This window comes from Sceloporus undulatus, chromosome 6 (assembly GCF_019175285.1).
Source record: "Sceloporus undulatus isolate JIND9_A2432 ecotype Alabama chromosome 6, SceUnd_v1.1, whole genome shotgun sequence".
NCBI classification, from domain to species: Eukaryota; Metazoa; Chordata; class Lepidosauria; order Squamata; family Phrynosomatidae; genus Sceloporus; species Sceloporus undulatus.
In genome coordinates this window covers 3,842,298-3,867,789 of record NC_056527.1, presented here as the reverse complement: position 1 = coordinate 3,867,789, position 25,492 = coordinate 3,842,298, and the positions used below count along the sequence as shown (strand labels likewise).

The following is a 25,492-nucleotide window of genomic DNA, read 5'->3' as shown; positions in this document are numbered from 1 at the left end:
GTCTAGAGACATTGGGGCTGTCACCATTGTGGATGATAGAGCTTGCAGTCTTGGGTTGCTCCTGCTTTTGGAAGCCACAGGATCCTCTGCATGGAAATATTTCTGTTGTATTTATGTACATGCATTGCACATAGTTGAATAAAGCAAATACAGCAAGAAGGAGCAGATGGATCTCAAAAAGGGGCAGGAGATTTAATTTGGGCCATCATCCCTTGTGGATGATAGAGTTTGCAGTCGTGAAATATTCCCAGTTGAGGCAGCTGAAGGATTCTTTGCATGGAAATATTTATCTGGTATCTAAATCTGAATAGTTGAATAAAGCAAGTGAACACCATTTATGAATAGTGGATGGATCTCAGATGGGGACTGGAGATTTAACTAGAGCTGTCATCCCTTGTGGATGATAGAGCTTGCAGCCTTGGGATATTCCTGGTTTTGGAAGCTGCAGGGTTCTCTGCAAGAAGAAGCATTTGTGTGTTATTTATCCCCATAATTTATGTGCTATTTACCTACACCTAATTGAATAAAGCAAGTGAACAGCCCCATTGAGAGGCAGAGGCTGGGTCTCAGGAGGAGGCTGTCCATTGAATGGAATGATTGAAAACAGATAGTGGTTTGTATCTGTCACACAAAGAGAAGGACAGTTGCACACGCACAATATGTAAGGGCCAGTGTGGTGTAGTGGTTTTGAGCCTCGGACTGTGACTCTGAAGACCAGGGTTCGAACCCCCTTTTGTCAGCCCTGGAAACCCATTGGGTGACCTTGGGCAAGAAGTCACACTCTCTCAGCCTCAGAGGATGGTCAGGGCAAACCTCCTCTGGACAAATCTGGCCAAGAAAAACCCATGACAATAATAATAATAATAATAATAATAATAATAATAATAATAATTCTTTTTCTGGCAGGGAAACCAGCTGCCAAGCTGGCATCCGACCCAGGTGACCAGGTGTCCTTGCAGACAAGGAAGGCAAGGCACCCCCAAATGGAGGACACGCCATGAAAAAATGTAGGACATGGCCCAAGAAAAGCTGAAAACACTCCTGGAAATATAAATGCATGCTTCTTGGTCATGTCCTGATGGAGGAAAGCTCCTGGATGGACAGAAGGTGGAAATGGAGGACAGGTCCTGAAAAAAGAGGAGGCCTGGTCACCCTGGATCACAGCCCTGTTTCTTGGGCACCCCTTCCCCGGCTTACTCCCAAGTAGACCCACCTGGAGTCCCCCTCCTGGCCTCCCAAGAACCAAACCCTCCCATGTCCTCGACCCTTCCTCCTTTTTCTAAGGTGCACTAAAACCAAGGACACTACTTGCCCAGAGGAAAGAAAAGAAAGAAAGAGGGAGGGAGGGAGGGGATGCATCCACACTGGAGAAATAACCCGCTTTGGCACCGCTTTAACAAACTCCAGCTCCCAGAATTCCATAGCCTTGAGCCAGGTCAGTTAAAGCGGTGTCACGCCGGGTCCTTTCTCCAGTGTGGATGCAGCCCCCCTCTCTCTAGCCTGCCTTCCTTCCTTCCTTCCTTCCTTCCTTCCTTCTTTATTTCCTGCCTTCCTCGCTCCCTCCATCTCTCGCCTCCGGCAGACCCAAGAGGCGAGACCCAAGGTCCGTTCCTTCCCTTTCCTCCTCCTCCTCTTCCCTCCTTCCACTTCTTCTTTTTCTCCTTCTCCTTCTTCTTCAACTTCGGCGAGTGGAAAAAGAGCTGCCTCTCTCGCGCGCTCTCTCTCTCTTTATATATATACATATATATTTTAGAGAAAGACCTCCCCTTTTGGGTCGCTGGCCAAGGCAACGGCACCGTCAGCGGGTGCCTTCCCTGAGCTCTGCTGGGAAGAAAGAAGGAAGGAAGGAAAGAAAAGAAAGAAAGAAAGGACCCCGTGCCTCCAGGACGCAGCCCGAGAAGAGAGAGGCCGAGCGAGGAGTCCCGACTGGACGCCCGGAGCTTCCCTCGCCATCCCTTGCCTCCTCCTTTCTTTCTTTCTTTCCTTCTTTCTTCCCTCCTTCCTTCTTTTCTTCTTTCTCCCCTCTTTTCTTCTTTCATTCCTCCTCCCTTCTTTCCTTCTTTCTTTCTTCTTCCTTCCTTCCTTCTCTTTCCTTCCTTCCTTCCTTCCTTCTCTCCTTCCTTCCCTCCTTCTCCTCTTTCCTTCCTTCCTTCCTTCTCTCCTCCTTCCTTCTCTTTCCTTCCTTCCTTCCTTCCTTCCTCCCTTCCTTCCTTCCTTCTCTCCTCCTTCCTTCCTTCCTCCCTTCCTTCCTTCTCTCTTCCTTCCTTCTCTCCTTCCTTCCTTCCTTCCTTCCTTCCTTCCTTCCTTCTCTCCTTCCTTCCTTCCTTCCTTCCTTCCTTGGGGGAGAGCCCTAAAAGCCAGTCCTTGCTCCTCTTGAGTGCCGAAGCCTTGCCCCCGAGTTCGTCGCGCTGCCTCTTCTGCCTCTTCTGCCTCTTGGAAGGCCGGGGCTGCTGCCTCTCTTGCCTCCCTCCTGAAGCCCAGGGCCGGAGAAAGAAGGAAGGACGGACCTGGAGCCTGCTGCCTCCCCAGCGGAGCTGCCTCTGGGCCCAGGGCTTGTCAATCGGAAGCCTACCTTCCCAAAAGAAAGTTTGGCCCTTCTTCCAGCAAGGAAAAAAGAAGGCGGCTCTTGCCCTTCCTTCTCCTCCTTTCTTCTTTCTCTTTTCCCCCTTTCCTTTCCTTTCTTTTCCTCTCCTTCCCTCTTCCTTTCCGTTCTTTTTTCCTCTCTCTCCTTCTCCCTTTCCTCCCTCCTTTCCTCTCCCCCTCTCCTCCCTTCTCTTTCTTCCCCTCCTTCTCCCTTCCCTCTGCTTTTCTCTCCCCCTTTCCTCCTTTCTTTTCCTCTCCTTTCTTCTCCCTTTTCCTCCTTTTCTTCTCCCTCTCCTCCCTCCTTGTCCTCTCTCTCTCTCTCTCTCTCTCTTCCCTCCTTCCCTCCTTCCTCTTGCTCCTGTCCCTCCATCCCTGGTCCTCCCCTTTCTGGGTTTGCCTTGGACAAAGAGAGGATTTGAACTTCCCACTCTCTGCCTGAAAAAAGGGAGGAGAAAAGTGAGAAGAGGAGGAGGAGGAGGAGGGCTGGCGCTGTGACCCATGGATGGGTTTCTCAGCTGTGGCCCCAATGTGCCCCAGAGGAAGACCAGCCCTCTCAGGAACCACCAGAAAGCTCTGAGGCTGCTGCCTCTGCTCCTGGAGGACCCTCCCAAAGGCTGCCTTCCTCTCTCAGGGACCTTCTCCTCTTTGCCCTCTCTAGGCTGCCAGACCTCTCCACCATGAGGAAGCGGGCCAAAGATCTGGGGGCCCTGGCCTTCTAGCTTGGGGCCTGAGAGACCTTCCTCTTCTCCAAGAAGTGTGGTGCCCACAGGTCCTCCTCCTCCAAAGGTGCCACAGGATTACTCTGGGAGCCTTGGGCCAGCTTGCTGCCAGTCCCTTTGGATGTTGCTTCCAGCCCCTCGCCTTGGCTATGGGATCCTACCTGGTCTGCCACACTTTGGGGCTGATGGTTTGTTGCTCGGTGTTGGGTTCCGTCTGTGCCCTGGTGAGTTGCCCAGGTTTACTTTCCTGCCCTCGCTCTCAGAGTGTCTCTGTGTGTGTCATTGTATGCTCCTTGAGCAATCCCTTCCTATAGCCAGAGAGGTTGTCGCAGTGTCAGGATTTGGTGCTGACATTTTAAAAGGGGAAGAAAACTAAACACTGCTGGATACATAGTTTGGTGGGCCGATCTTTATGCATGTGCCTCAAAAGATGTTGAGTTCCACAGGTGACATATCAGAAATATTTTGCTTCCAGGTTACCGCAAATGTCCGTGATCTATCTATTTAACTATCTATCTATCCAGCTTACCTTAGTGAACAGACTACTCTTTATTGTGACTTTTTCACCTTAGCAAGCATCCTTCTTGCTATTCTTTCCCCTCCGTTCTGACTCTGGTGTACCACTAAAGTTTGTACACTTTGGATGAAGTTGTTTCCACAGGAGAGACAGTGCTGGAAACATGTTGCTTTGCCTCTTATCCAAATTACGCAAAGCCACAACCTCAAACACTGCAAGTGAGGCACAACTCAAAAAGTCACAAGTGGAATCCAGATATCCAGTTAATCCGAATGCAATCAGTTATAAATTTTATACTGGTTGTTCCTTGAAAATCCAGTCACTCAGATCTTGGAACTAAATCTGGACCCTTGGCTTTCAATCCTCATGCGCATTCCCAAGAACAATGATCTGCAGTGCTCAAGAGTCTTCTACCTGTGGAAGCAATGTAATACATTCAGAACAGTTTTAATCTCCAGCTTTCCCCCACCATCCCTGTCGAAATGTGTTGCAAATAAGCCAGAGTATCAAATGAGTATTTGGGAGTTTTGAGTTCTCTCGGGCATAAAGGGTTCCCTTTTAAGAAAGTTGGCGTCTGTCATTGATTTCAGCATCTGTAATGTATAAAAAGAGGACTTTGTGGTCCATCTTCACAACTGCCCAGTGAATCGGATCAATGCTGCATTTCTGGAAGAGTTTGGTGCTGAGGTTGCCACCGTAAACACCTGCGCCAGGGAGCAGACCCAACTGAATGCCATGGGACTTAGCTACTAAATCAGCTGGCACCAGGTTTAGGCTGGGGGAGTGCCATCTCTTCAGAAAAAGCTCCATTTGGTCCCACAAAACTCTGTGCTGAACAAACATTAATGGGACTCGAAAAGGCTGCAGACAAGGTGCAGCTCAGAGCCCATAGTCCCAGCTATACTTTTTGAAGTCAGTGGTTTAAGGCAACCAAAGGCAATAGCACTGAGAAACTGTTCGGAGAGAGAGTCTGCAACCTTAGAGAGAGAGATCAGTATGGAAAGGGATCTTGTAGCACCTTTGAGACAAACTGAGCAAAAGATGTTGTAGCGAGCTTTCGTCTACTTCCTCAGATACATCATGTAGACCAAAAACTTGCACCAGCATCTTTTGGTCAGTATGCCAGGGGCATCTTGTAGCACCTTTGAGACTAACAAAAAGAAAGAAGTTGGTAGCATGAACTTTCTTTCACTCAGTCTCAAAGGTGCCACAAGATGCCTTTGCATAACTGATTTTCCAGACTAACGTTTCTTTGAATCTTTTGCTCAGTTAATTTCAAAGGTGCTACAAATTCCCTTTGCATACTGATGTTGCAGGCAAACACGGGTATGCCTCTGAATGCTACCCCCTTAAAGAGAAATATTAAAGTAAATGAGTTTTTGTGTGCCTTCAAATCATTTCCGACTTATGGTGATCCTAAAGTGCACCTATCATGAGGTTTTCTTGGTGAGTTTCTTCAGAGGGGGCTTGCCATTGCCTCTGAGGCTGAGCGATTGTGACTTGCCCAAGGCTACTCAGTGGGTTTCCATAGCTGACCTGGTCTCCAGAGTCATAGTCCAATGCTTAAACCAATATACCATGCTGGCCACAAGACCCAAATGCAGTTCAACTGAATATAACAGCACGTTATGGGTTATACCTCTGAGCAAAGAAGGGTGCCTTGCATGTTCTCTTTCTGTAGCTACCTGCTAAGAATTGGATCATCCTTCCAGCACAGGTGCTTGGTAACCTGTCCCTTCCACCTGCTTCACTTTCAGGCTTTCTGGTTGCTCTGGGGGTGGACTGGGGAACTTTGAACCTTTCTTTCTTGGGTTGAAATCCAGCATTGTGTTGTTTTTATAAAAGTTGTGGGCACAGGAGTGAGGCTTCCCCTCCATAAGAGTAAAACAAGTGATCCGCTTCAGAGTTGTCTCCTTCTCAACAATCTGCTGGCTTTTGGGGAGTTCTTTTTGTGAGCCGCCACAGATCTTTAACCGGAGGCCATGGCATTAATCTGTGCTTATATGTTTGCAGTCTGTTGGAAGCACATGGGATGTGTTTCTCCCCGATACCGTCTGATAATAAACAGGTCCCAGATGGGCATTGTATTTTTAAAATCTGTTTGATCAGAGTTTGACAGTAAGACAGGCATTGTGCGTATTCCCAGGCGCATGAAAATATGTCGCTGTGATTTTTCTCTCCACCTTTGGAATTCTCTGTCTAGGGAAGGATGTCTCATCCAGACATATCCAGTGACCTCCTCTGGGACATGTGCAAAAGTTAGCCTTTTTAAAAGAAAGCTTTCAACTCATGCCACGGTTTAAAAAGAAAACGCCCAGGGAATTCAGGGATTGTTGGAACGACATCTGAATTTGTATTTTGGTTCTTCTGTCTTTTGGATCACAGTGGTGCAACTTTCTTTTCTGTCACATTGCTGCGTTGCAAGCGCACTGCTAAGAAGCAGACTGTTTTTAAATAAGAGAAAACAGCGAAGCACGGCAATCTGTTTCCCATCTAAAGCAGTGCTGAATGAAAGCCGCCCTTTCCTTTAAACAACAGCCTCTTAGAAAAAGAGATCCCATCATCTGTATTGTTCTGACTCTCTTCGAAACTTTTCGCTCAACTGTGTCTTCCAGTTGCTTTAATTTTCTGCTTTATGGCTCTATCTTATTTTTATTGATTGTATTTGTGAATAAATAAATATCTTATCTAACCCAACAAGTTGGAAATGGTTGCTTAATAGTGTAAAAAGGACGTAGTTCTTCACTCATTTTCTTCCTGACACAATAAGCAATTCTAGCCATTTTCCTCTTGCTGCAAGAAAGACTTCAAAATCTGCAGTTTAGGACGTCTATTCACAATTTGATATCTATTCTTTGCACACATACACAAACTGTATGTGGCTGTTTTGTGTAGAAGGCAGACTTTTTCACATGGAAATGGGTTGCATATTCTGTGCAGAACAGAATGCACAGGAAAATGCTGTTTTCTATGCAGAAAAAACTGCTGTTTTCTGTGCAAAACCACCCTGGGTGAATTTTGCATCGAATACACTTCAAACTGCGAAGATTCTTGTCAGTCAAGGATTCCTCCCACCAGACTTTCTCAATGCTCAAGGGACACATTTTTCAACCATTTCCCCAAATATTCTTCCTACCCCTCCTATTTAATCCAAAAAGACTGGTGACACTGGTCAACAGTCAACTAAGTTTGGACTTTGTCTTAATCTGTAGTGCAGAATGAATGCACTTTGACACTGCTTGAACTGCCACGGCTCAATGCTAGGGAAGCCTGAGATTTTGCAGTTTTGTGAGCTATTCAGCCTGCTCTGCCAGAGAGCTCTGGTCCCACAGCAAACTACAAATCCCAGGATTCAGTAGCATTGAGCCATGGCAGTTAAGGTGCAATTATTTCTGCTGTGCATTTGAGGCCCTTGTGTGTAAAACATGTATGACAGAAAAGTATACACGATCTCTCTTTCACCTGCAATCCTTTAGCCTGAAATCTGATGCGTCCTCTCATCTGACCTGCTCTCATTGCGCTTGTTGGAGTTTACCTCTGAGTAGATATGTGCACATGTTTAATTTAGCAAAATCCTTCCTGGCATGTGTAAGTGAAGTGCAAGATGTTTTGTGTGAGAGAAAGAAGCACACTAGACTGCATTGCCCAGTTCGGAAAGAACATACAGTACAACCTTTTGAGTTCTAAAACCTTGCAACGGGTCTGACCAAAAGCAGGTCAGATATCACCCAAAGGGAGGATATAGTAGTTCTGTATAATAGTTCACTTTGTTGTTGTTGTTGTTGTTGTTGTTGTTGTTGTGTACCTTCAAGTCATTTCCAACTTCCGGTGACCCTAAGACAGACCTATCATGGGGTTTTCTTGGCAAGGTCTCTGGGGGTGGGTGGGTAGGTTTCCATTGCTTCCCATGAGGCTGAGAGAGTGTGACATGGCCAAGGCCACCCAGTCGGTTTTCACAGCTGAGCCAGGATTCTAACCCAAGTCCAACGCCCAAACTATGTTGGTTTCCAATAATTCACTATGCAAAGGGATATTGTAGCGCCTTTGAGACTGACTGCCACAAGATCGCTTTGCGTGCAAATAGTAAATTATCTGGTACAAGATTCCTTTGCATACTTGTATTCCAGACTAACACAACTAGGTCTCTGAACTGATAGCTCACTGTTACTTTAGATGGAAAAAGGTAGGGATTCGACAGGTGTTTTGTTAGAGTGAAATGCATGATGCAGTTTCCTGAACCCTGATCCTAAGAAATTTCATTCCAGCTATTGAAAGGTTTTCTTTCTGCAAACCCTCTATCTGTGGTTTCACCTGAGCTGAGCATGATCCAAGCTCACATGTGGGAGTTGCGTGCAAATTAGACTGAGATTGTGTAGATCTGGTTGGAAGAGGTGTATGTGTTTGCAGAGAAGGAAAGCTAAGGGATGGATCAGCAATGGTCTGCACTGCAGAAGAAATGACTTTAAGGAAGGAGCCGAGGGGTAGAAGGAGAATATGGCTCGATAAATGGAGGAAGGAAAGATGCTCAAGGCATAACAATCTGTGAAAAGATGAGGCAGACGATGCCCTGAGCCCCAAACACTCTTGTCATATTGAGCCTCCAGAAGGCTTTGAACTGTGAGGAAATCAGAAGGTGAACAATGGCAGGGCTGCATATTGTACTATGATACTGGTTGGTTTGTTCTTTGCAAGAGAGAGTCAAAAGCCTTTTTTAAAACGAATAGTGGATTTTTTTAAAATAATTAATATAACAACCATCTTTTGAGCATCTTGAGGCATGTCTCCAGTTTCTTCTGCAAGTTGGCTACTCCCCAGTTTCTGCTAATTTTGCTTTTGCAACAGTCCAGCCTGACTAACAAAACTGATGAAAACGACAATTTCCTTCCTACCTTCCTTCCTGTTTTAATTTTATGTATATACCACCTTTATCTAACATGGGCCCCAAGTTGCTCAATGACAAGATTAAAACAAGACAAAAACTAAAAAGTTTAAAAAGTGATTTAAAAGTTTAAATGCTCAACCCCCTTTTTGTGGATTGCATGGAAGGGTGCCCCATTGTGCCCTCAGCAAAATCCCAGAATCCTAGAGATGGAAGACACCACAAGGGCCATCCAACCCAACTCCATTCTGCCATGCAGAAATGCATCAGTCACTACCATCCAGCTCTGCTTAAAAACCTCCAAAGAAGGACACTCCACCACTTTCCAAAGCAGTATCTTCCACTGTCTGACAGCTCTAAACATCAGGAATTTCTTCCTAATGTTGAGCTGGAATCTCTTTTTCCTGTAGTTTGAATCCATTGCTCCATGTCCTAGTCTCCAGAGTAGCAGAAAACAAGCTTTTTCCAGCCACAATATGGCATCCCTTCATAGGCTTTCACAGGTAGCTTGGCTAGCAAGGCAACAGCAGCAATGGCTCTGAAGATGATCCATCCCTTTCCCTGGCACTGCATTTGCTGTCTGGACAATTGCACTGGGCCAAATCGGACCTGATCCAGCTGTCCAGACAGCCAAAAGAACCAGAGGCATTCCAGAGTTTCCGGGAAAATGTGGTGTCAACCACAGATTCTCTTAAACCAGATTAACGGCTTAAAAGAGAGGATTTGCTGCAGATGTGGCCTTAGGTCATCTGGACAGATTGCACTGGGACCGGGATGAGTTCAGTGTATATTTTTTTTGGGGGGGGAGGTTAAATAAAGACTGAATGACCATCAATTGGCAGAAGGGGGCTGAACTGGCTGGCCTTTGGGTCTCTTCCAGCTTTAGGATTCTAGGATTCCACCGGATGATTCAAAAAGAATGGTGCAAAAATAAAGCTGTTCTTATCTGGTTTTTCACCGTTCTTTTTGCATCACCCTGTATGTTAAGATTTGGCTCTTTCGTCCTCAGAAGTAAGGATGAAAGATTTCCAAAGTTTCCTTCATGCTGCAGAGGAAATTCTGTGCAGTTTTCAACAAGGATTTGTAGTTTCCAAGTGCACAGACATCCCAAAGTCTTTTGGGAAATTACTCTGCACAGAATTATTTCTTTTCTATATGGGAATCATGGTTTTTGAACACGAATGCTGTTTACGGCCGTGCATCTTTTTGTGAAGTGTGGTGCTTTCGACACACAAAGAAGGAACCTTTCACAACACGAATCTTACACAATGAAGGCCTCACACAGAAAACATCCATCTTGCACAACTCAAATTCATGACTGTCATGGCTCAGTACTATGGAATCCTGGGATTCGTACTTTGTTGTGGCACCACGGCGCTCTGATAGAGAAGGCTAAGCATCTCAACAAACTACAAATCCAGAAATCCAGAACACTGAGCCATGGCAGTCAAAGCGGCATCAAAAGACATTATTTCTGCAGTGCAGATGCAGCCTGTGTTATTCTTCCCAATCAGTTTCCACCCCCAACTTCTTTGAAAACCATTTTTCATCCAGAAAACAAATAATGGGGAAAGGTGTTTCCATCCCTAAAAGAATGCATGGTGGGAGGAGGTATCAGAGAAATTATTTTCAAGACTAGCTACCCCTTGAGCTTAGTGAGTAACTTTTACGAAGACTGGCTTTAGTGACATGCTGAAGACAAGCCTAACTGTGCAATGGAAGAGTGATGCTATGGGCAAAGATGTCCTTGTTTGGCTCTACCAAAGCACGGCAGGGATGCGCAGGAGGCTGCAGCATGGCAGTGGCAGTCTGCCAGCCACATGGCAGTGGCAGTCTGCCAACCATCACAGTAGTCCATCACAGAGTTTTTTGTTTGTTGTGTGCCGTCAAGTTGTTTCTGACTTATGGCGACCCTAGGGTGAGTCTATCATGGGGTTTTCTCAGCAAGTTTCTTCAGAGGTGGGTTTGCCATGGCCATCCTCTGAGGCTGAGAGAGTGTGACTTCCCCAAGGTCACCAGTGGGTTTCATGACCAGGCAGGAATCGAACCCTGGTCTCCAAAGTCATAGTCCAGCACTCAAATCATTCCGTCACGCTGATAGATACAGCCAATTCTCATCTTCGACTCTCAAGTCTCAAAAAGACTCTGAAAGTGATCATGCTTTTTCTCCCTTTTGTACAAAACACATTGGTTTTTGGGAAATTAAGCCATATGCCATAACTGGATGCATTGCTGTATTACACAGGAAATCTTCCCCGGTTGCCTGTTTCAGGGGTGGGCCTGCTCCAGAGTGCCATGCCACCTGAATTTGAGCTCCTCTGGAGCTTTGGAGGGCACCATTTCAGCTGTCATTGGGAGCACTTAGAAATGATGGGGCCTTGTTCCTTGTCACTTTGCAGGGCATTCAGTGGTCTTGCCTTTGTCACTCAATCTGTCAATCACTTTTATTGATTGCTCAAAAATGGAAAAATCAAGATTTACCTTCAGTTGATGACTGGCTTTTAAGACTATCTGATATGGAAGAAATGGACAAACTCAGTGCCTGGTTAAATTGCAAAGATGTTGAGAAGTCAGATGAGAAATGGTCTCCAGTAAAAAATAAAATGGCAATATAAGAAAGGAGCAGGAACACTTAATAACAAGACAAAACAGTGAATGTATAAAAAGGGAAATACCAAGATAATAGTAGCAGTGTATATTTACTGTATATATTAAAACGGTGGATATCTGTTAAATGCCCATAGGGAACAATAAGACTATATGGAGTGTTAAAATGAAATATAGATTATTTACTGTTAGAAGACGAGGGAAAGTTAACATTATTAATTTGGATGGTATGATATGAAAAGTATTAGAACTTGAGATGAGTATTTTTCTTTTTCTATTTTCTTATTTTTATATTTATAGCAAGATATGTATAGATTTGTTGAATATGTTTTGGAAATAAATTAAAAATATACACTCATCCCTCTGTATTTGTGGCTTTGATATTTGCAGCTTTGATTATTCATGGATTTGATTAATATGTTCTCTCTAGGAAAACTCCCAAGGGCCACATGATAACCAACCCTGGTCTATTTGGGTGTACATATTGTCACCCAAACGGCCAAGGTCCCAGAGGGCACCCAAAACCAACATTTAACCGGGGAAATTTAGTAGCTCAAGGAACACTGCTGAAAGGGCTTTGGGCAACTAAAAGCAGGGATCAAGCCTATGCATGTCATTTCCAAGAAACAGAAATCCAGAATGCAAGATCCAAACATAGGCGCGTTACAGACAGGCGCAAGAAACGCTGTCATTGTGCCACGATTACTCGTGAGGGGCGGCACTTCCGGATGCACCTTGCCCCTCGCACGTAATCGATACGTCAAAATGGCGGCGCCCTATACAGATGGACACCGCCATCTTGACGTAGTGGATGCTCTGCGTCCGCACGTCCCAACCCAGAAGAGATGTCACGAGTGCGCACTTTGGCACTTGTGATGTCTCTTCCGGGTTGCCAGAAGGAGCGCGATTTCCGCGCTCCTTTTTTTGCAGCGCGGAGGAGTCACGCAGTTTGGCTGCTGCGACTCCTCCGCGCTGCAACCGGCAGTGGCCCAAGACCGTCCCTTTTGGGCGGTCTGTAACGGGCCAAAGTTTTATTTGTAGGTAACAGGGAATCACCATTCACACACAGACACTCACTCAGACACTCACATAAGAATGAAAGATATAAAAGATGGTAGCAAATAGTGACTTTCAGGATTGCAGAGAGAAATGCTGTACCGGTTCCAGAAGTGGAGGTTTCAGTCGGGGGGGGGGGGCTGTAAGATGAAAATGGTTCAGCAGTGGCCAGCAATGCTGAGGAGTCAGGTGAGATACCTACAGAGAATCTGTCTGACCTCAAAACAAAGCCAAATTGGTCATCCCTAGGCAGGCATATTTATAGGACAAAATGTATCCTGGGGCAGATTTGAGAACTGAAATGAAGTTTCCAGGAGAGAAGCACGAGAAGCAAACTTGTAAATGGGAAATCAGTGCAAATGTCTCCAAACAAAGGAGTATTTCCTTGAGAAGGGAGTCTACTTGGGTTGCTATTCATTTGTAAACCCAAGGTCTACCACCCACCATCACTCCGGTCAATGAAGGGATTGTGCAGATTCCAATCTTCATTGATCTGTCCTGGTCCTGTCCTTTAGTTTCCCCCCATGCTGAGCCAGTTGGATCTCGTATCATGGGTATATTCCTGTCCTGGGGGTGCCCTCTCAGCTGTATGCCTATAGGGAACCTGTGATAGGGTTGCCATAGGGTTGCCATAAGTTGGAAAAAAAACTTGAAGGCACACAACAACAATAGCAACATGATCTCTGTTGCCAACAGCATCCTTGTTGCCTTAGTATCTACACACAATCTCTATCATTTCAAAGTAAAACTTGCAGAATTTTGCAGACTTCGGTGCAGGGCTTTCAGTTCCCCTGATTTTCCCTTGATGTTCTCATTGTTCAGAAAGAATAGTTACACTTTTGCTTGGGGCATGCACCTCTGTATATGTCTGTGTGTTTGAAAAGACTGGCTACTTACACCTAGTATCATCCTCATCGTGGATTAAGACGAGGAATGTAACATCTGTTGAAAGAGTGTATAAAACAAGTACATATTTTTAAAAACAATAAAAAATACTTCACAATTCACAATTGAAAAAAAAAACTAGCTAGGTCGGGTGGAAGAGACTGGCCTTTACTGATGTTTTAAATACAGAGTGTCTCTAGCTGACAAATCTCTTCCTGCAGGTCATTCTGCGGTCTGGGGACAGCCAAAGAAAATGTCCTCTGGGTAACAGTTGACAGCCTATAGAAAAATGCATCTGAGGAAGTAGACTGGAGTCAATGAAAGTTCATGCTGTCATTTTCTTTCTTTCTGTTAGCCTCCAAAGTGCTTTCTGCGTACTGATTCTACAGACTAACACAGCTATAGCTTTGAGCTGACAGCCTAGTTTTTGCTGAATGAAGTAGATGCCCCCAGAGAACCTGAGTGTTTAGGGTGAGTTGTATGGAAGGAGACAAGGCTATGAGTAACCTGGAGCCAAACCATGTAGGGTTTTAAAAATAACAACCAGCTCTTTGTACTTTGCCCAGCATGCATTGGATTAGTCTTCCATAGATAAGGGTTGCCCACCATTCAGTTTACATAACTATTCTTCATTCAGTCTTTCTTCTCTCTCTCTCTCTCTTGTTGTCTCTCTATCTTTCCATCTCTTCCTTTCCTTCATTCTTTCATTCTCCATCTCTCCATCTTTCCCTTTTATTGGTTTCTAATTATAACATAGTACGTTTCATTATGGGTTTTAACTTTGCCTAGAAGATTCACCGTGAAATGCCGATTTGCACTGGGTTGAAACAAGACGCAGAGGACATCTCTTTAAGGGAGACCAGAACTTGCAAAACGTTCCTTAGATCAGATGACAGCTCTGCTCCGCTTTGGGCCCACAACAAACTCCAACTCCCAGAATTCCGTAGCCTTGAGCCAGGGCAGTTAAAGCGGTGCCAAACTGGGTTATTTCTCCAATGTGGATGCAGCCTGTCTCTCTCTGTATGAGCCTGTTTTAATACTGTGAATAGGAGCTATGAAACATTGCTTCTGGTTTGTCCCATTATTAATTATGATTAACCTTTATTTATAAAGCGCTGTAAATTTACACAGCGCTGTACATACACTCTTTTTAATTGGATGGTTCCCTGCCCTCAGGCTTACAATCTAAAAAGACACGACACAAAGGGAGTGGTGGTGGGGAAGGGGCCTCTAATGGCCACAGCAACATGGCATAGCCCACTCCTGCCCTACTAACATCCCACTTTAAAGGTGCCATTTTAAAACAAAATGTCACATTTTGCAGGGTGCCCTTCTGGTGGAACCTATTGCTCAGCAGCGAAGTGTGGGGAAGTTTTGAAATGTACAGAGTTGGCCTAAAGACAACATGAAATGTACGGAGGAGTAATGATCTGCCGGAGGTTCAAAGAGTATTCACAGATCTCTCTGTAACTGAATTAGAGTCCGTGCATTTGCAATCTTGCCTTAAGGAAATGAGTCCGTCTCGGCAGAATATCAAATGCCAATAAGATCTTGGAGGGGGAGGTTGGATCATTTCTGGAACAATAACAATTTTCTCTATGGCTCATCGCTTTGGACCTAATCCTGCTTTGAATATTTAGTCAAAGATATCAATAATTGAGATTGCTGGCACTGATTAAGGGTGGCTTTCTGCATCCAGAAAATAAATCCCCTCCCCTCCTACCCTGTTTTTGCATATTATGTCAATGTGTCTTTATTTAAACAAAAAACCCTGTTCTGTTCCTACAGCTCGTTTGCTTTGTTATTTGCATGGAGTGGCATTAAGGATTTAAATACAACCAGTAATATCTCACTTCTGGAATCTGATAGAGATCTGCTGGCATCCTAGCTCTGCTGAACTGCCACGTAAATAAAATTGGCAATTGAGGGCATGGGGAAACCAATGCAAATGGCCCATGTAGACATGCTCTTAGCCTAGAAACGTGGCAGAGGGAGAGTTAAAGCATCTCTAATGTTATTGCCTCCTCACTTTATTTCTCCAGGTTACGTTCCTGAGTTGCGTTTCTCATTTGGATATGAAGCGTGACACAGCTGGCATTTGACAAAGTCGGCAAATGTTGGGCACTGGCTCTTCCATATTAGGAAGCCAAGAAAATGGTCCTGAGCACAGTCTCCCAAATCTCAGTGATCTGTTGAGATTCATTAAATTGCTCAACCCATGTACCTGAGAAGCCCAGTTTCTTCATTTCTCCAGGCAGCTTGCTCCTACACTGCATATTCATAGACGATAAGCCACCCTTCTTGTTGCATTTGAGGATTAACAGGGATTCTTAGACAGGGAAAGATGGAGCCCGTAAACTAGAAGCTAACAAGCACAGATTGTTAGAGAAGCTCAGGTGTGTAGATGTGTGCACCTGCGTATTACTAACTGTGTAGGTTGTTTGGGTGGAATGGCAGAGCCTGCAGTAAAGTCCTTGAGCGTGAAAAATTGTCAACAACCCTTGTATCGAATCTCTTATAAACTTGCCTAGAGGGCAGAAAACTTCTGAAATGATTTCTTCTTGAGGGTATGAAATAAGTGAAGTTTTCCCCCCCTGCTTTTTTATCCGACGAGGAACATAATGACATTACAAGGCAAGGAAGCCAATTATGTTTGGTACCCTGGTAAATGCCCCCAAGAAACCCACTCCCATCTGATCTTGGAAGCTAAGCAGTGTCGGCCCTGGCTAGTACTTGGATAGGAGACCATCAACAAGTACCAGAACCACCTCTGAGGATTCCTTGCTTAAGAAACACTATGAAATCCATGGGGTTGCCATAAGTTGACAGGTGACTTGAAAGCACACACACATGCTGAAGTCACTAAGGAGAAATTACAGTAGCTGTTTTAGGGTAATAATGTATTTTGGAATAGTCATGTGAATATTACTACTACTACTACTACTGTTACTATTCATACCTGCTAAGACAATATAACATTATGCTCCAGGCATTGCTTCCTGAACAGCTGAATGTTCTTGTTCCTGAAAAAATGTCCCTGTCTTTCATTCATTCATCTATTTTTCTATTTCATTCATCTATTTTGCCATGCTGGCTGGGGATTCTGGGAACTGCAGTCCCAAAAAAAAAATTCCATGCTCTGAGAAAATGGTGCTTGCTTTTATAGTTGGTGAGGGAAGGTTAATGCAGGGAACTGGTATCCAGAAGTCATTGTATGGTGCACTAATGTGTGTTGTCGCCCTCTTGGCACCATACAATCTTGGCTGATTCAGGCAGCAATGGTCTCCTAACAAGTCATCATGCTAGATGGCAAACTATTTTTTTTTCTCAGCTGTTATCATTACCTGCTGTTAGGCTATGAATTATATTCATTTCTGCAGCCACACAGAAGATACAAGCACATTTGCTATAAAGCTGGCCTTTCCAATGCAGTCTTGTGGATCAGAGGCAAACCCATCCATACTATAATATTTCTGACTTATTGGTGTGGTTGCAAAAGCTGAACAGTGAAGAATGGGAGGAAGAAGATCTTCCTGCAGTTCACAGGTACAGTGGTCGCTTATCAACTGCATCGTCAATGCCGGCTCTTTTCATCGCCTGTTATCAACTGTTTTGTGGCCTGGCATTTGTAATGAGTTGAGGAGACCCTTAAATGTCGAAACAAATTGTGCTTCTTCATTGATCTTGCCTTTGGAGACCAGCGGGAAGTAAACAAGCAGCTTCAGTTTTAATCTTGGCAGTCAAAGGCCTGTTAAGACCAGGGATGTTCATAAACTCACTTCTGATCAAGGACAGTGGGTGGCCCCCATGTCAGTAGGGTGATGGAGCCACTTTGGGTTTTAGGCCAAACAAAGTGCTCAGTCTACTTTGGGGATGGGCTCAGCCCTTTGGATAGTGCCTTTGAAAGCTCAGAATGAATTCCCTTGCCATAGGATCTACTAGCCAGACCCTATTGGGTTTTTTTTTTCAATTAATTTTAACGTGAACAATCTAATTTACAATATACATTCACACTTGCGCGAAATCAATTTATCCAAAGAGACACAGAAAAAATCAGTGTCAAAAAGACACGGGTTAAATAGGTTTAGCGCATAGCCCCCCTTTCTGAATTGCTTCAGCAAGTTAATTCAAGTGAGAACCAGGGTCATTTGAACCGATTCAAACCGATTTGCAAACCGGTTTAAAACGTAGTGGAAATGAGGCCTTAATGTAAGTTCCATTGAATTAAGGACTTTGCCCTAGTGACTAAGAATTGGATTTAGGTCTATAAAACAGAGAGAGAGTAGCTGTCCTTTGCTTTAATCTGCACTGAGAGCTATATTGGGCTCCATGTGGAGAGGAAGGTAGGGTATAAATGAATTGAAATGAAACAAAATGCAACAAAAAACGATCCAGGTTTACACTGTTGGAATGCCTGGAAGTGTTCCATTTTATAGATTCTTGTTCCAAGCGTCTCCAAGTCGGCTGGCGAGGGAGATTTGGGCAGTTGTATCCCCTGCAAAAAAGGACCATCCCCAAACTCTGTCCAAATGTATCAGTCTATTGCAGTCTACTTTCCCTCCATTGTTGCTTTAGGATGGACAACAATGCACGGAACATATCAGTGGGCTGTTTACGTTCTGGAAATAATCCCGGAGTCACATGATGCAGCGCATGAATAAGCATGAATGATCCCATCATATGACTCCTCCGTACACGCTCTGCCTCATTTCCTGTCATTATTTTGTCTCCCTCCTTACTCTTTCCCCCACATGCCACAATTAGCTATGTTTATGTTTGTTTCTTCTTCCTTTACCTAAGATCATTTTCCGCTGGAGGGGTTGGGTGCTGATCTCCCTGCCAAAAACCACAGCCAAGCCAAGAATGCTCTTGTGTTTGGCAGTGAGGAAGCCTAGAGTCATAGAATCATAGAACTGAATGGAAACCTAAGGGCCATCAAGGCCAATCCTTGCCATGGAAGAATGAATAGCTGAAGCACACCTGAGAGATGGTTCTCCAAACCCCAATGAAGATGTGCCCACTACCTTCTAAGGGAGTCCACTCCGTTGTCTTACAGCTCTTGCCATGAAAAAAAATCTTAATATTTAGGTATAGTTGCCGAGGCTCTGCCTTGCAGACATATTTATGAGTGTGTAACTATGGGTACAGCTACACTGTAGAAATAATCCAGTTTGACACTGGAATGCTGGGATTTGAACAGGGTTTGGACAGCCATCCATCAGGAATCCTTGAACTGTGTCATCCTGCATAGCAGAAAGGGGTTGGATTGGATGGCCCTTGGGGTCTCTTCCAACTCTGGGATTCTATGGTGTTTATCAGACGAGCTCTTAAAGAGGTACTATTCCAGTGTGACTCCTCTAGCTGCCTCCTGTTGCATGCTGGGATTGGCAGTTTTAAGGAGGGGTATTTAGAATTCTCAGGCAGAGAAGTTCAGCTTCTTAAAACTGCCAATCCCAGCATGCAACAGGAGGCTGCTAGAGGAGTCACACTGGAATAGTAGCTCTTTAAGAGCATAGTGTGATAAACATCTATGATTCTAAGTTCTTTAGCCTTCCCTGCCAACAAGTGCTGGGGCCACAACAATCTACAAATCTCAGGATTCTGTAGGATATAACCATGGCACGTGGTGTCAAATGGCATTATTTCTACAGTGTAGCCACACTCTATGTCTCATTTCCTTGTCCACCTCCCCCAAACCTACCTTGACAGCCAGCAGCAGCATCAAGCAATGGAAACCTGTTATACGTGTGATTGGGGAACATCAGATTTATGTTTCTGAACCCCTCCCATCAGTGATCTGCCATGTGCAGAGAAGTTGCAAGAGGGTCCTTCTGATTGTTGTACCAGAGATCAACTGGCAGGAGGGGGCTGGAAAGGTCATCTTGCTCTGCCTTGATGGCCAGAAGAACAGACCTCCATCACTCATTGCAGCTGCTGCCTGTTAAGAGATGTTTGGAAGGGGGGGTATTTGCTATCAAGGCAGTAGCACCACAATTGTAAATACAGAGCATGGCTGAATACAGAGCAGTTATGGATCCGTAACGTCAGCTTCCAAATCCGTAACTGCAAAGTAGGATGCCAGGTATTATCTTTAATGATCATACACCAGTGGTGTGTCCAGAAGACCAAACAGAGTATAGTGGTTTGAGCATTAGACTATGACTCTGGAGACCAAAGTCATTAGACTCAGCCATGGAAACCCACTGGGTGGCCTTGGGCAAGTCACATACTCTCAGCCTAAGGGGAAGGCAATGGCAAACCCCCTCTGAACAAATGTTGTCCAGAAAACCCCATGATAGGTTTACCTTTGTGACCATAAATCAGAAAAAATTTGAAGACACACAACAACAACAACAACAACAACAACGGTGTATCTGTCAGTGTGGTTGCTTACTGTTGCAACATGCAGTGGCTGATTCTGCAATCCAAGTGAAGGAAGTGGTAGACTGAACATTGAAACTGCTCCACTTCAGTGTGCCATCCAGATAGTTAGGCATCATCCATGAATACACAATTGCATGCTTGCATCCTAGTGTTTAATCCAAGATAGGATAGACTCATTGAATTAACTGTTAAAGAACAAGTCAACACACATCTAAATCCAGTTCCATCCATGGCTTTGCTGTAGTAGGAACTAATGGTTGATTTGGGGTTCACATGAAACAGTTAACTCTTGTGCAACTCTGCATATGTGACAATAAATAAGTCTAATGCACAACAGTTGAATGGGTCTGATGCACAATGGACAAAAAAGTGCAACTGCATGTGTAAGAGAAGCTGTAGAAGCTTATGTATGAAACTAAAGGGATTACAGCCCCTGAGTCAAGCCATTGCTCCATCTTGTTGCTGCTGCTGTTGTTATTGTTATTTGCTGTCAAGTGAACGTTGACTTAGATGAACCAATGAATGAGAGATCTCCAAGTCACCCCATTATCAGATGCTCTGCCCAAGTGTTATAAGAAGCTCAGGGCCATGGTTTCCTCGATTGAATTTACTCACCTGTAGTGCAATCTCCACCTGGCCCAGTGTAATGATGCTCCAGACCCTTTCCCTGGTGGTGCAGTGGTTCAATGCCTGTACTGCAGCCACTCACTCAAAACCACAAGGTTGTGAGTTCAAGACCAGCAAAAGTGCTCAAGCTTGACTCAGGCTTGCATCCTTCTGAGGTTGCTAAAATGAGTACCCAGATTGTTGGGGCAAATTAGCTTAGAATTGTAAACCACTTAGACACTGCTTAGGCAATATGAAGCGGTATATAAATGAAGCTTGTTTTTGTTTTGCCAGACGTGGTACCTCAAATCCCTTGAATGGAGATGGTGAGGGGGATGAACCTGGCATCCTCTGCATGCAAATCAATTGCTCAGCCACTGACCTTGTGGGATCTGGTGCACTGAGTTTTTCATATTGATTGGGGAAGAAAAGTAGACTGATCTTTGACTGCTGGCATCCCAATCTATTCATGTTCTTATCGCCCGCAATTTGTACAGAATCAAGATCTAGATTGTGGGGGAAAGGGGGGGGTCAGAGAGGGCAAGTCGGACCTTATTCACCTTTGAGCTGAATCAGCTCTTTCCAGAGGTCTGAGAGATTTTTTTTTTTTAATGTCCCAAAGAGCCAAGTAAGCAAAACAAGGAACCAACGGCTCCCTGGCTTCCTGCCAACCTTGGATCATTTAAGGGAAAAAAATCTGTTCTGATCTTAGGACAGGAGTGGGTGGCTGAGAATTGGTTTGGTTCATTACAATGGACACATTGCTCTGTGAACATTTCTGGATCCTTCAGCCCCCCAGAGTCATTTGCTGCAGGAATGGAAGGAAGACTTCCTGAAGCTAAAGTTTATTGATTTGATGCAGTTCTTGTAAATGTTACTTTGTTGAATCCCTTAACTTTTCCAAGCTCTGATCAGAGGCATTCTCATCCAAACAGGGTCACTAAATACAAAATATGTATATTAGCCCTGCCTTGAAAGATGGATTGCATATGTAGAGGTTCCACCAGCCTACCTATGCTAACGGTGCACTGCGATGTCTATATACTGGATCACACCATTGAGCAAGTGACTGCACCACTAGCATCATGCTGCAGCATGCTTTTCTAGCACAATGCTTGATAGCCCCCCCTCCCAGCCAAAGTGAGATACACCAGCAGAACCCCACTTGTACAGTTGTAATGAGGATATAACCTTTGCACAAAAACCTAAAGTATGTCACAGGTGCCCGGGTGCATGCACCATTCACTCTCCCATCACGCAGCTTCTGCTTAAGCTGGAAGCCGCGTATGGGCCACCCGCCTATAGTGTGGGTGCACTGTATTTGGATTTTGCAAATCTCCCAATTTTCCACTGCATTGTAAAAAAAAAGTACAATGTTGGCTTTGAGAATGCATAGTTTAGCTTAAAATAAATATGACTAAAATTGGTGTACTTTTAAGATGGAATACATCTATCAATGTACATACGGTAAGAAAATATATATTTAATATATAAATATTCTGCAGGTCTTTTGAAGTTTCAAATTAAAATGGAAATAGGGTGGAACAAGTTTACACAAGTGTGCAAAACTGACACAAGCCAGATAGAGACTAAAAACACATCTGCACTGCAAGAATAATGCAGTTTGACACTGCATTAAATGCCATGGCTCCATGTTACAGAATTCTGGCATCTGTAGTTTTGTGAGTTATTTCACCTTCTCTGTCAGAGAGCTCTGGTGCCACAAGAAACTACAAATCCCAGGATTCCATAGCATTGAGCCATAGCAGATAGTGGTTTCAAACTGCATCACTTCTGCGGTTCATAGGCAACCTAAGCTGGTCATCCTTAAAATTTGCTCAATTTGCTATTTATAGTCCTAGCTGCCTATTATCGTTTGAAAATGTAGGGCTTCTTAGTAACTGCGTTGTCATCATATAAGCAAGGAAATTTAAGCTGTTTAGAGGGACGGTAGTCCTTTTTAAGACAATGTTGCCCTTGCTGAGAATTAGCTTTGTCTTGTCTGCAAAACTGGGACCTGGTTGGCTTTGTAATAGCAATGTTTTTCAATGCATTTTTATTTTTAAAAATTATATTCTGCAAGGCACCAGCATCAAAGGCATAGAAGTGCTGAGAAGACCAAGGATGTTCACAGATGTGGCTTCTTGTCTCCAAAAACTTTTGCAAAGGAGGGAGCAAGCCTAGCAGTGTTAAGGTTCGAGCTAAAACCTGGAGACGTTAGAGGCTCCAGCACCTGCGAGACACAGATAAAAATATCTCCTCTGGACTGTCAAAGAATATTGACAAAGGACAAATTCAAGCAGAGTTCACAGGATTAGGGTGCTGACCTTCTGGCTTAGTTAGCAATACAACAAAAGACCTCTTGGTTTGATCCTGTTCTGCTTCTCGAAATCCCTCCTGAATTTTCTGCCAGCCTTGTTTCATGTGCTTTGCATGACATTGTCGGAAAGTCACACGCATTTTAATGCGTTTTTCCTAAAGTGCCTATTTATTTGTGCAGTGAGCCTAACTGGTTCCCCCACTGCCTAAAAGCGTGTTTGTGCATATCGTCTCTCGGCTTATGCACCTTTGGATCATTCACATTTTAAAATATGCACCTCGTTTCAGGTGTGCTTTATTTTTAATTTCCTTTTTTTCAGAAAGCACTCTGCCAGCTGCACAAATGCATCAGGGCTAAAGGCCCAGAGTGCATTTTCCAACCCTGAGGAGAGGAAGTTAAGAAATTAAAGTCAGTTGTCAGGATGAGGGAATCCAATTAAATGTCTTTCTGGCCCTTCTCCGAGTATTATCTGCCCTGACCAACTCTAGCTAGCAGCTGATGGTTCCCACGTCAGTGGGGCAATGAATCCATTCCAGTATTCAGTCTCAACCTTAGAAGGAGAGGTCTTCTTACTGACGCTGAACGCCATCAGCCACTTGGATAGCTCCTTCAAAGTTTGGGCAAAGTCCTAGAGTGGAATCACTGTCGCACTCACTTGGTAGACGTTGGCCATCACCAACATTAGCTCTCCAGGGTCCCAGGCAAAGAAAACTCTTTCCCATCACCCTGGTAACTGCCAGAAATTGAATCCAGGACCTTCTCAACATGGCTGTCATGTCCCTTCTTAACTTTCTTGTCTCCTGGCTAAACCTACCCAGCTCCCTAAGTCCTTCCTCATAGGTCTTGGTGGTTTCCAGACCTTTCACCATTTTGGCCACCCTCCTCTGGACATGCTCCAGTTTGTCACATTCATTGAGCATACCATGTGCAGATGGCATATAGGGTGCTACTTTATGCTAGGATAGATTACACCTGGCCCTCCATATTTGCTAGAGAATATGGGCACAAGACCCCCCCCCCATGAATATGGAAAAACCACAAATAACAAAAACATCATGTTTTTACCTGAGAGGACACTTCTCTAGGAATCTCTAGGTCAGTGATGGTGAACCTTTTCGATGCCGAGTGTCCAAAGTGCAACCCAGAACCCACTTATTTATTGCAAAGTGCCATGTCCCTCTGGCTTTCTAGTAGCAAACACTGGCAAACTCTGTGCTGGGATGATGGCACATGTGCCCACAGAGAGGGCTCTGAGTGCCACTTCTGGCACGCGTGACATTGGTTCGCCATCACTGCTCTAGGTCCTCCAGTGCAATTCTGTGGTCAGTGTCCAACACACACTAACCATAGAACTGCACTGGAGGAGCTACAAAGGCCTAGTGGAGTGTTCTCTCTAGGAATCTCTAGGTCTTTCAGTGCAACTTTTAGTTAAAGTTGACCATAGAGTTGCACTCGAGGAGGACCTAGATATTCCTAGAGAGACCATATTAATCAAATCCCTGAATAATCAAAGCCACAAATATGGCGGCATGAGTGTATTTGTTCACCCAACCCACAACAAGGTACACCAGAGATGGAAGACATCAGGCTCTCCAGAGATTGCTTGACTGCAACTCTCAGCATGCTTCCCCCTTGTTTAGCTGGCTGGGGCTGATGGGAACTGCAGTCCAACAAAACCTAAAGGGCTCCATCATCTTGAAACTGGCTGCAGACTGAATCCCTGTAGCCTTCCAGGATCTCCAACAAAGATCTTCTCCCACCCTTTGCTACTTGGTCTTCGTAACTGGAAATACCAGGAGTTATACCTAGGGCCTTCACTGAAAACACTGACCCCTAGTGAGTCTTATGTTCTGAGAGGAGGCCTAATGTTGGCTTCAGTTGTTTGCTGCTGCAGGACAACCACGTACAATGGGACACGTACAGTGGGAACAATGCTAATCCGAGCATTCCTAGCAAGAACAGCCTGTGATGTAGCAGACTTTAAATCTCTCACCAGCACTGACATCGCTACAGTGGCATCAGTCCAGGGCCTTAGACTGAATGCAATTCCATGCCCAGTGAATTAACTCAGAAAGTGTTTGGGGAGGCTTGGTTGGTGGTACGGAGGATGCACCACTCTTCATCCACAGGTGTAGGGTGAACTCAGGAATGTGGTTTGTACATCTTAATGGCTAGGGGTTTAATCTGTATTAGAAGGAGAGGGGAATTCATTTCACACTTTAATGCAAAGTTGGCGAACTTTGCAGATCCTGAACTAATCGGTGAAGCAAAATGCAGAATCCTGTTCATGCACTACATGTGCATAATTTCTCTTTTGCAGGCTGTGTTCATGTTCATGTGTGCATGCATTGCATTGCACTGCAATGCATATTAGGTTGTGCATTCATCATAATTTCATAATCATCATTTTATTTACAGTCATAAACTATCTATCTATCTATCTATCTATCTGTCTGTCTATCTATCTATAGGTATATGTAAATAAAATGACTAGACTAGAATTCATAAAGCAATTAGAATTCATAAAACATAGACTAAATACTAAACACACTAAATGTATGTCTAATACCCAGAAATTAAAAGCTAAGATTAAGATTAATAAAATTTCATAAACAATATATAGACTTAAAACATTCCAAGAGTATCTAAAATTCCTATATTACATTTACCCTTGTAATATTTGTCTATAGTTAGTAATAATGTGAGAGCCAGCATACATAGTTCTGTAATCTTCCTTGCCTCCCTTGGGAAAAGGTGGAATTATTATTATTATTATTATTATTATTATTATTATTATTATTATAGTGGTTTGAGTGTTGGACTATGACTCTGGAGACCAGAGTTCAATTCCCTGCTTGGCCATGAGACCCACTGGGTGACTCTGGGCAAGTCACACTCTCTCAGCCTCAGAGGAAGGCAATAACAAACCTACTCTG

General features: G+C 44.3%; 1 protein-coding gene across 1 annotated transcript in view; it reads left to right on the top strand.

Annotated features, from left to right (window-relative positions):
• The first annotated feature begins 2,856 nt into the window (after positions 1-2,856).
• PTH1R (parathyroid hormone 1 receptor) overlaps positions 2,857-25,492 on the top strand; it is a 124,790-nt gene continuing 102,154 nt past the window's right edge. The window contains exon 1 of the mRNA XM_042476995.1: positions 2,857-3,526. Coding sequence (XP_042332929.1) covers positions 3,452-3,526 — 75 coding nt within the window. The 5' untranslated portion in view covers positions 2,857-3,451. The remainder of the gene's footprint in view (positions 3,527-25,492) is intronic.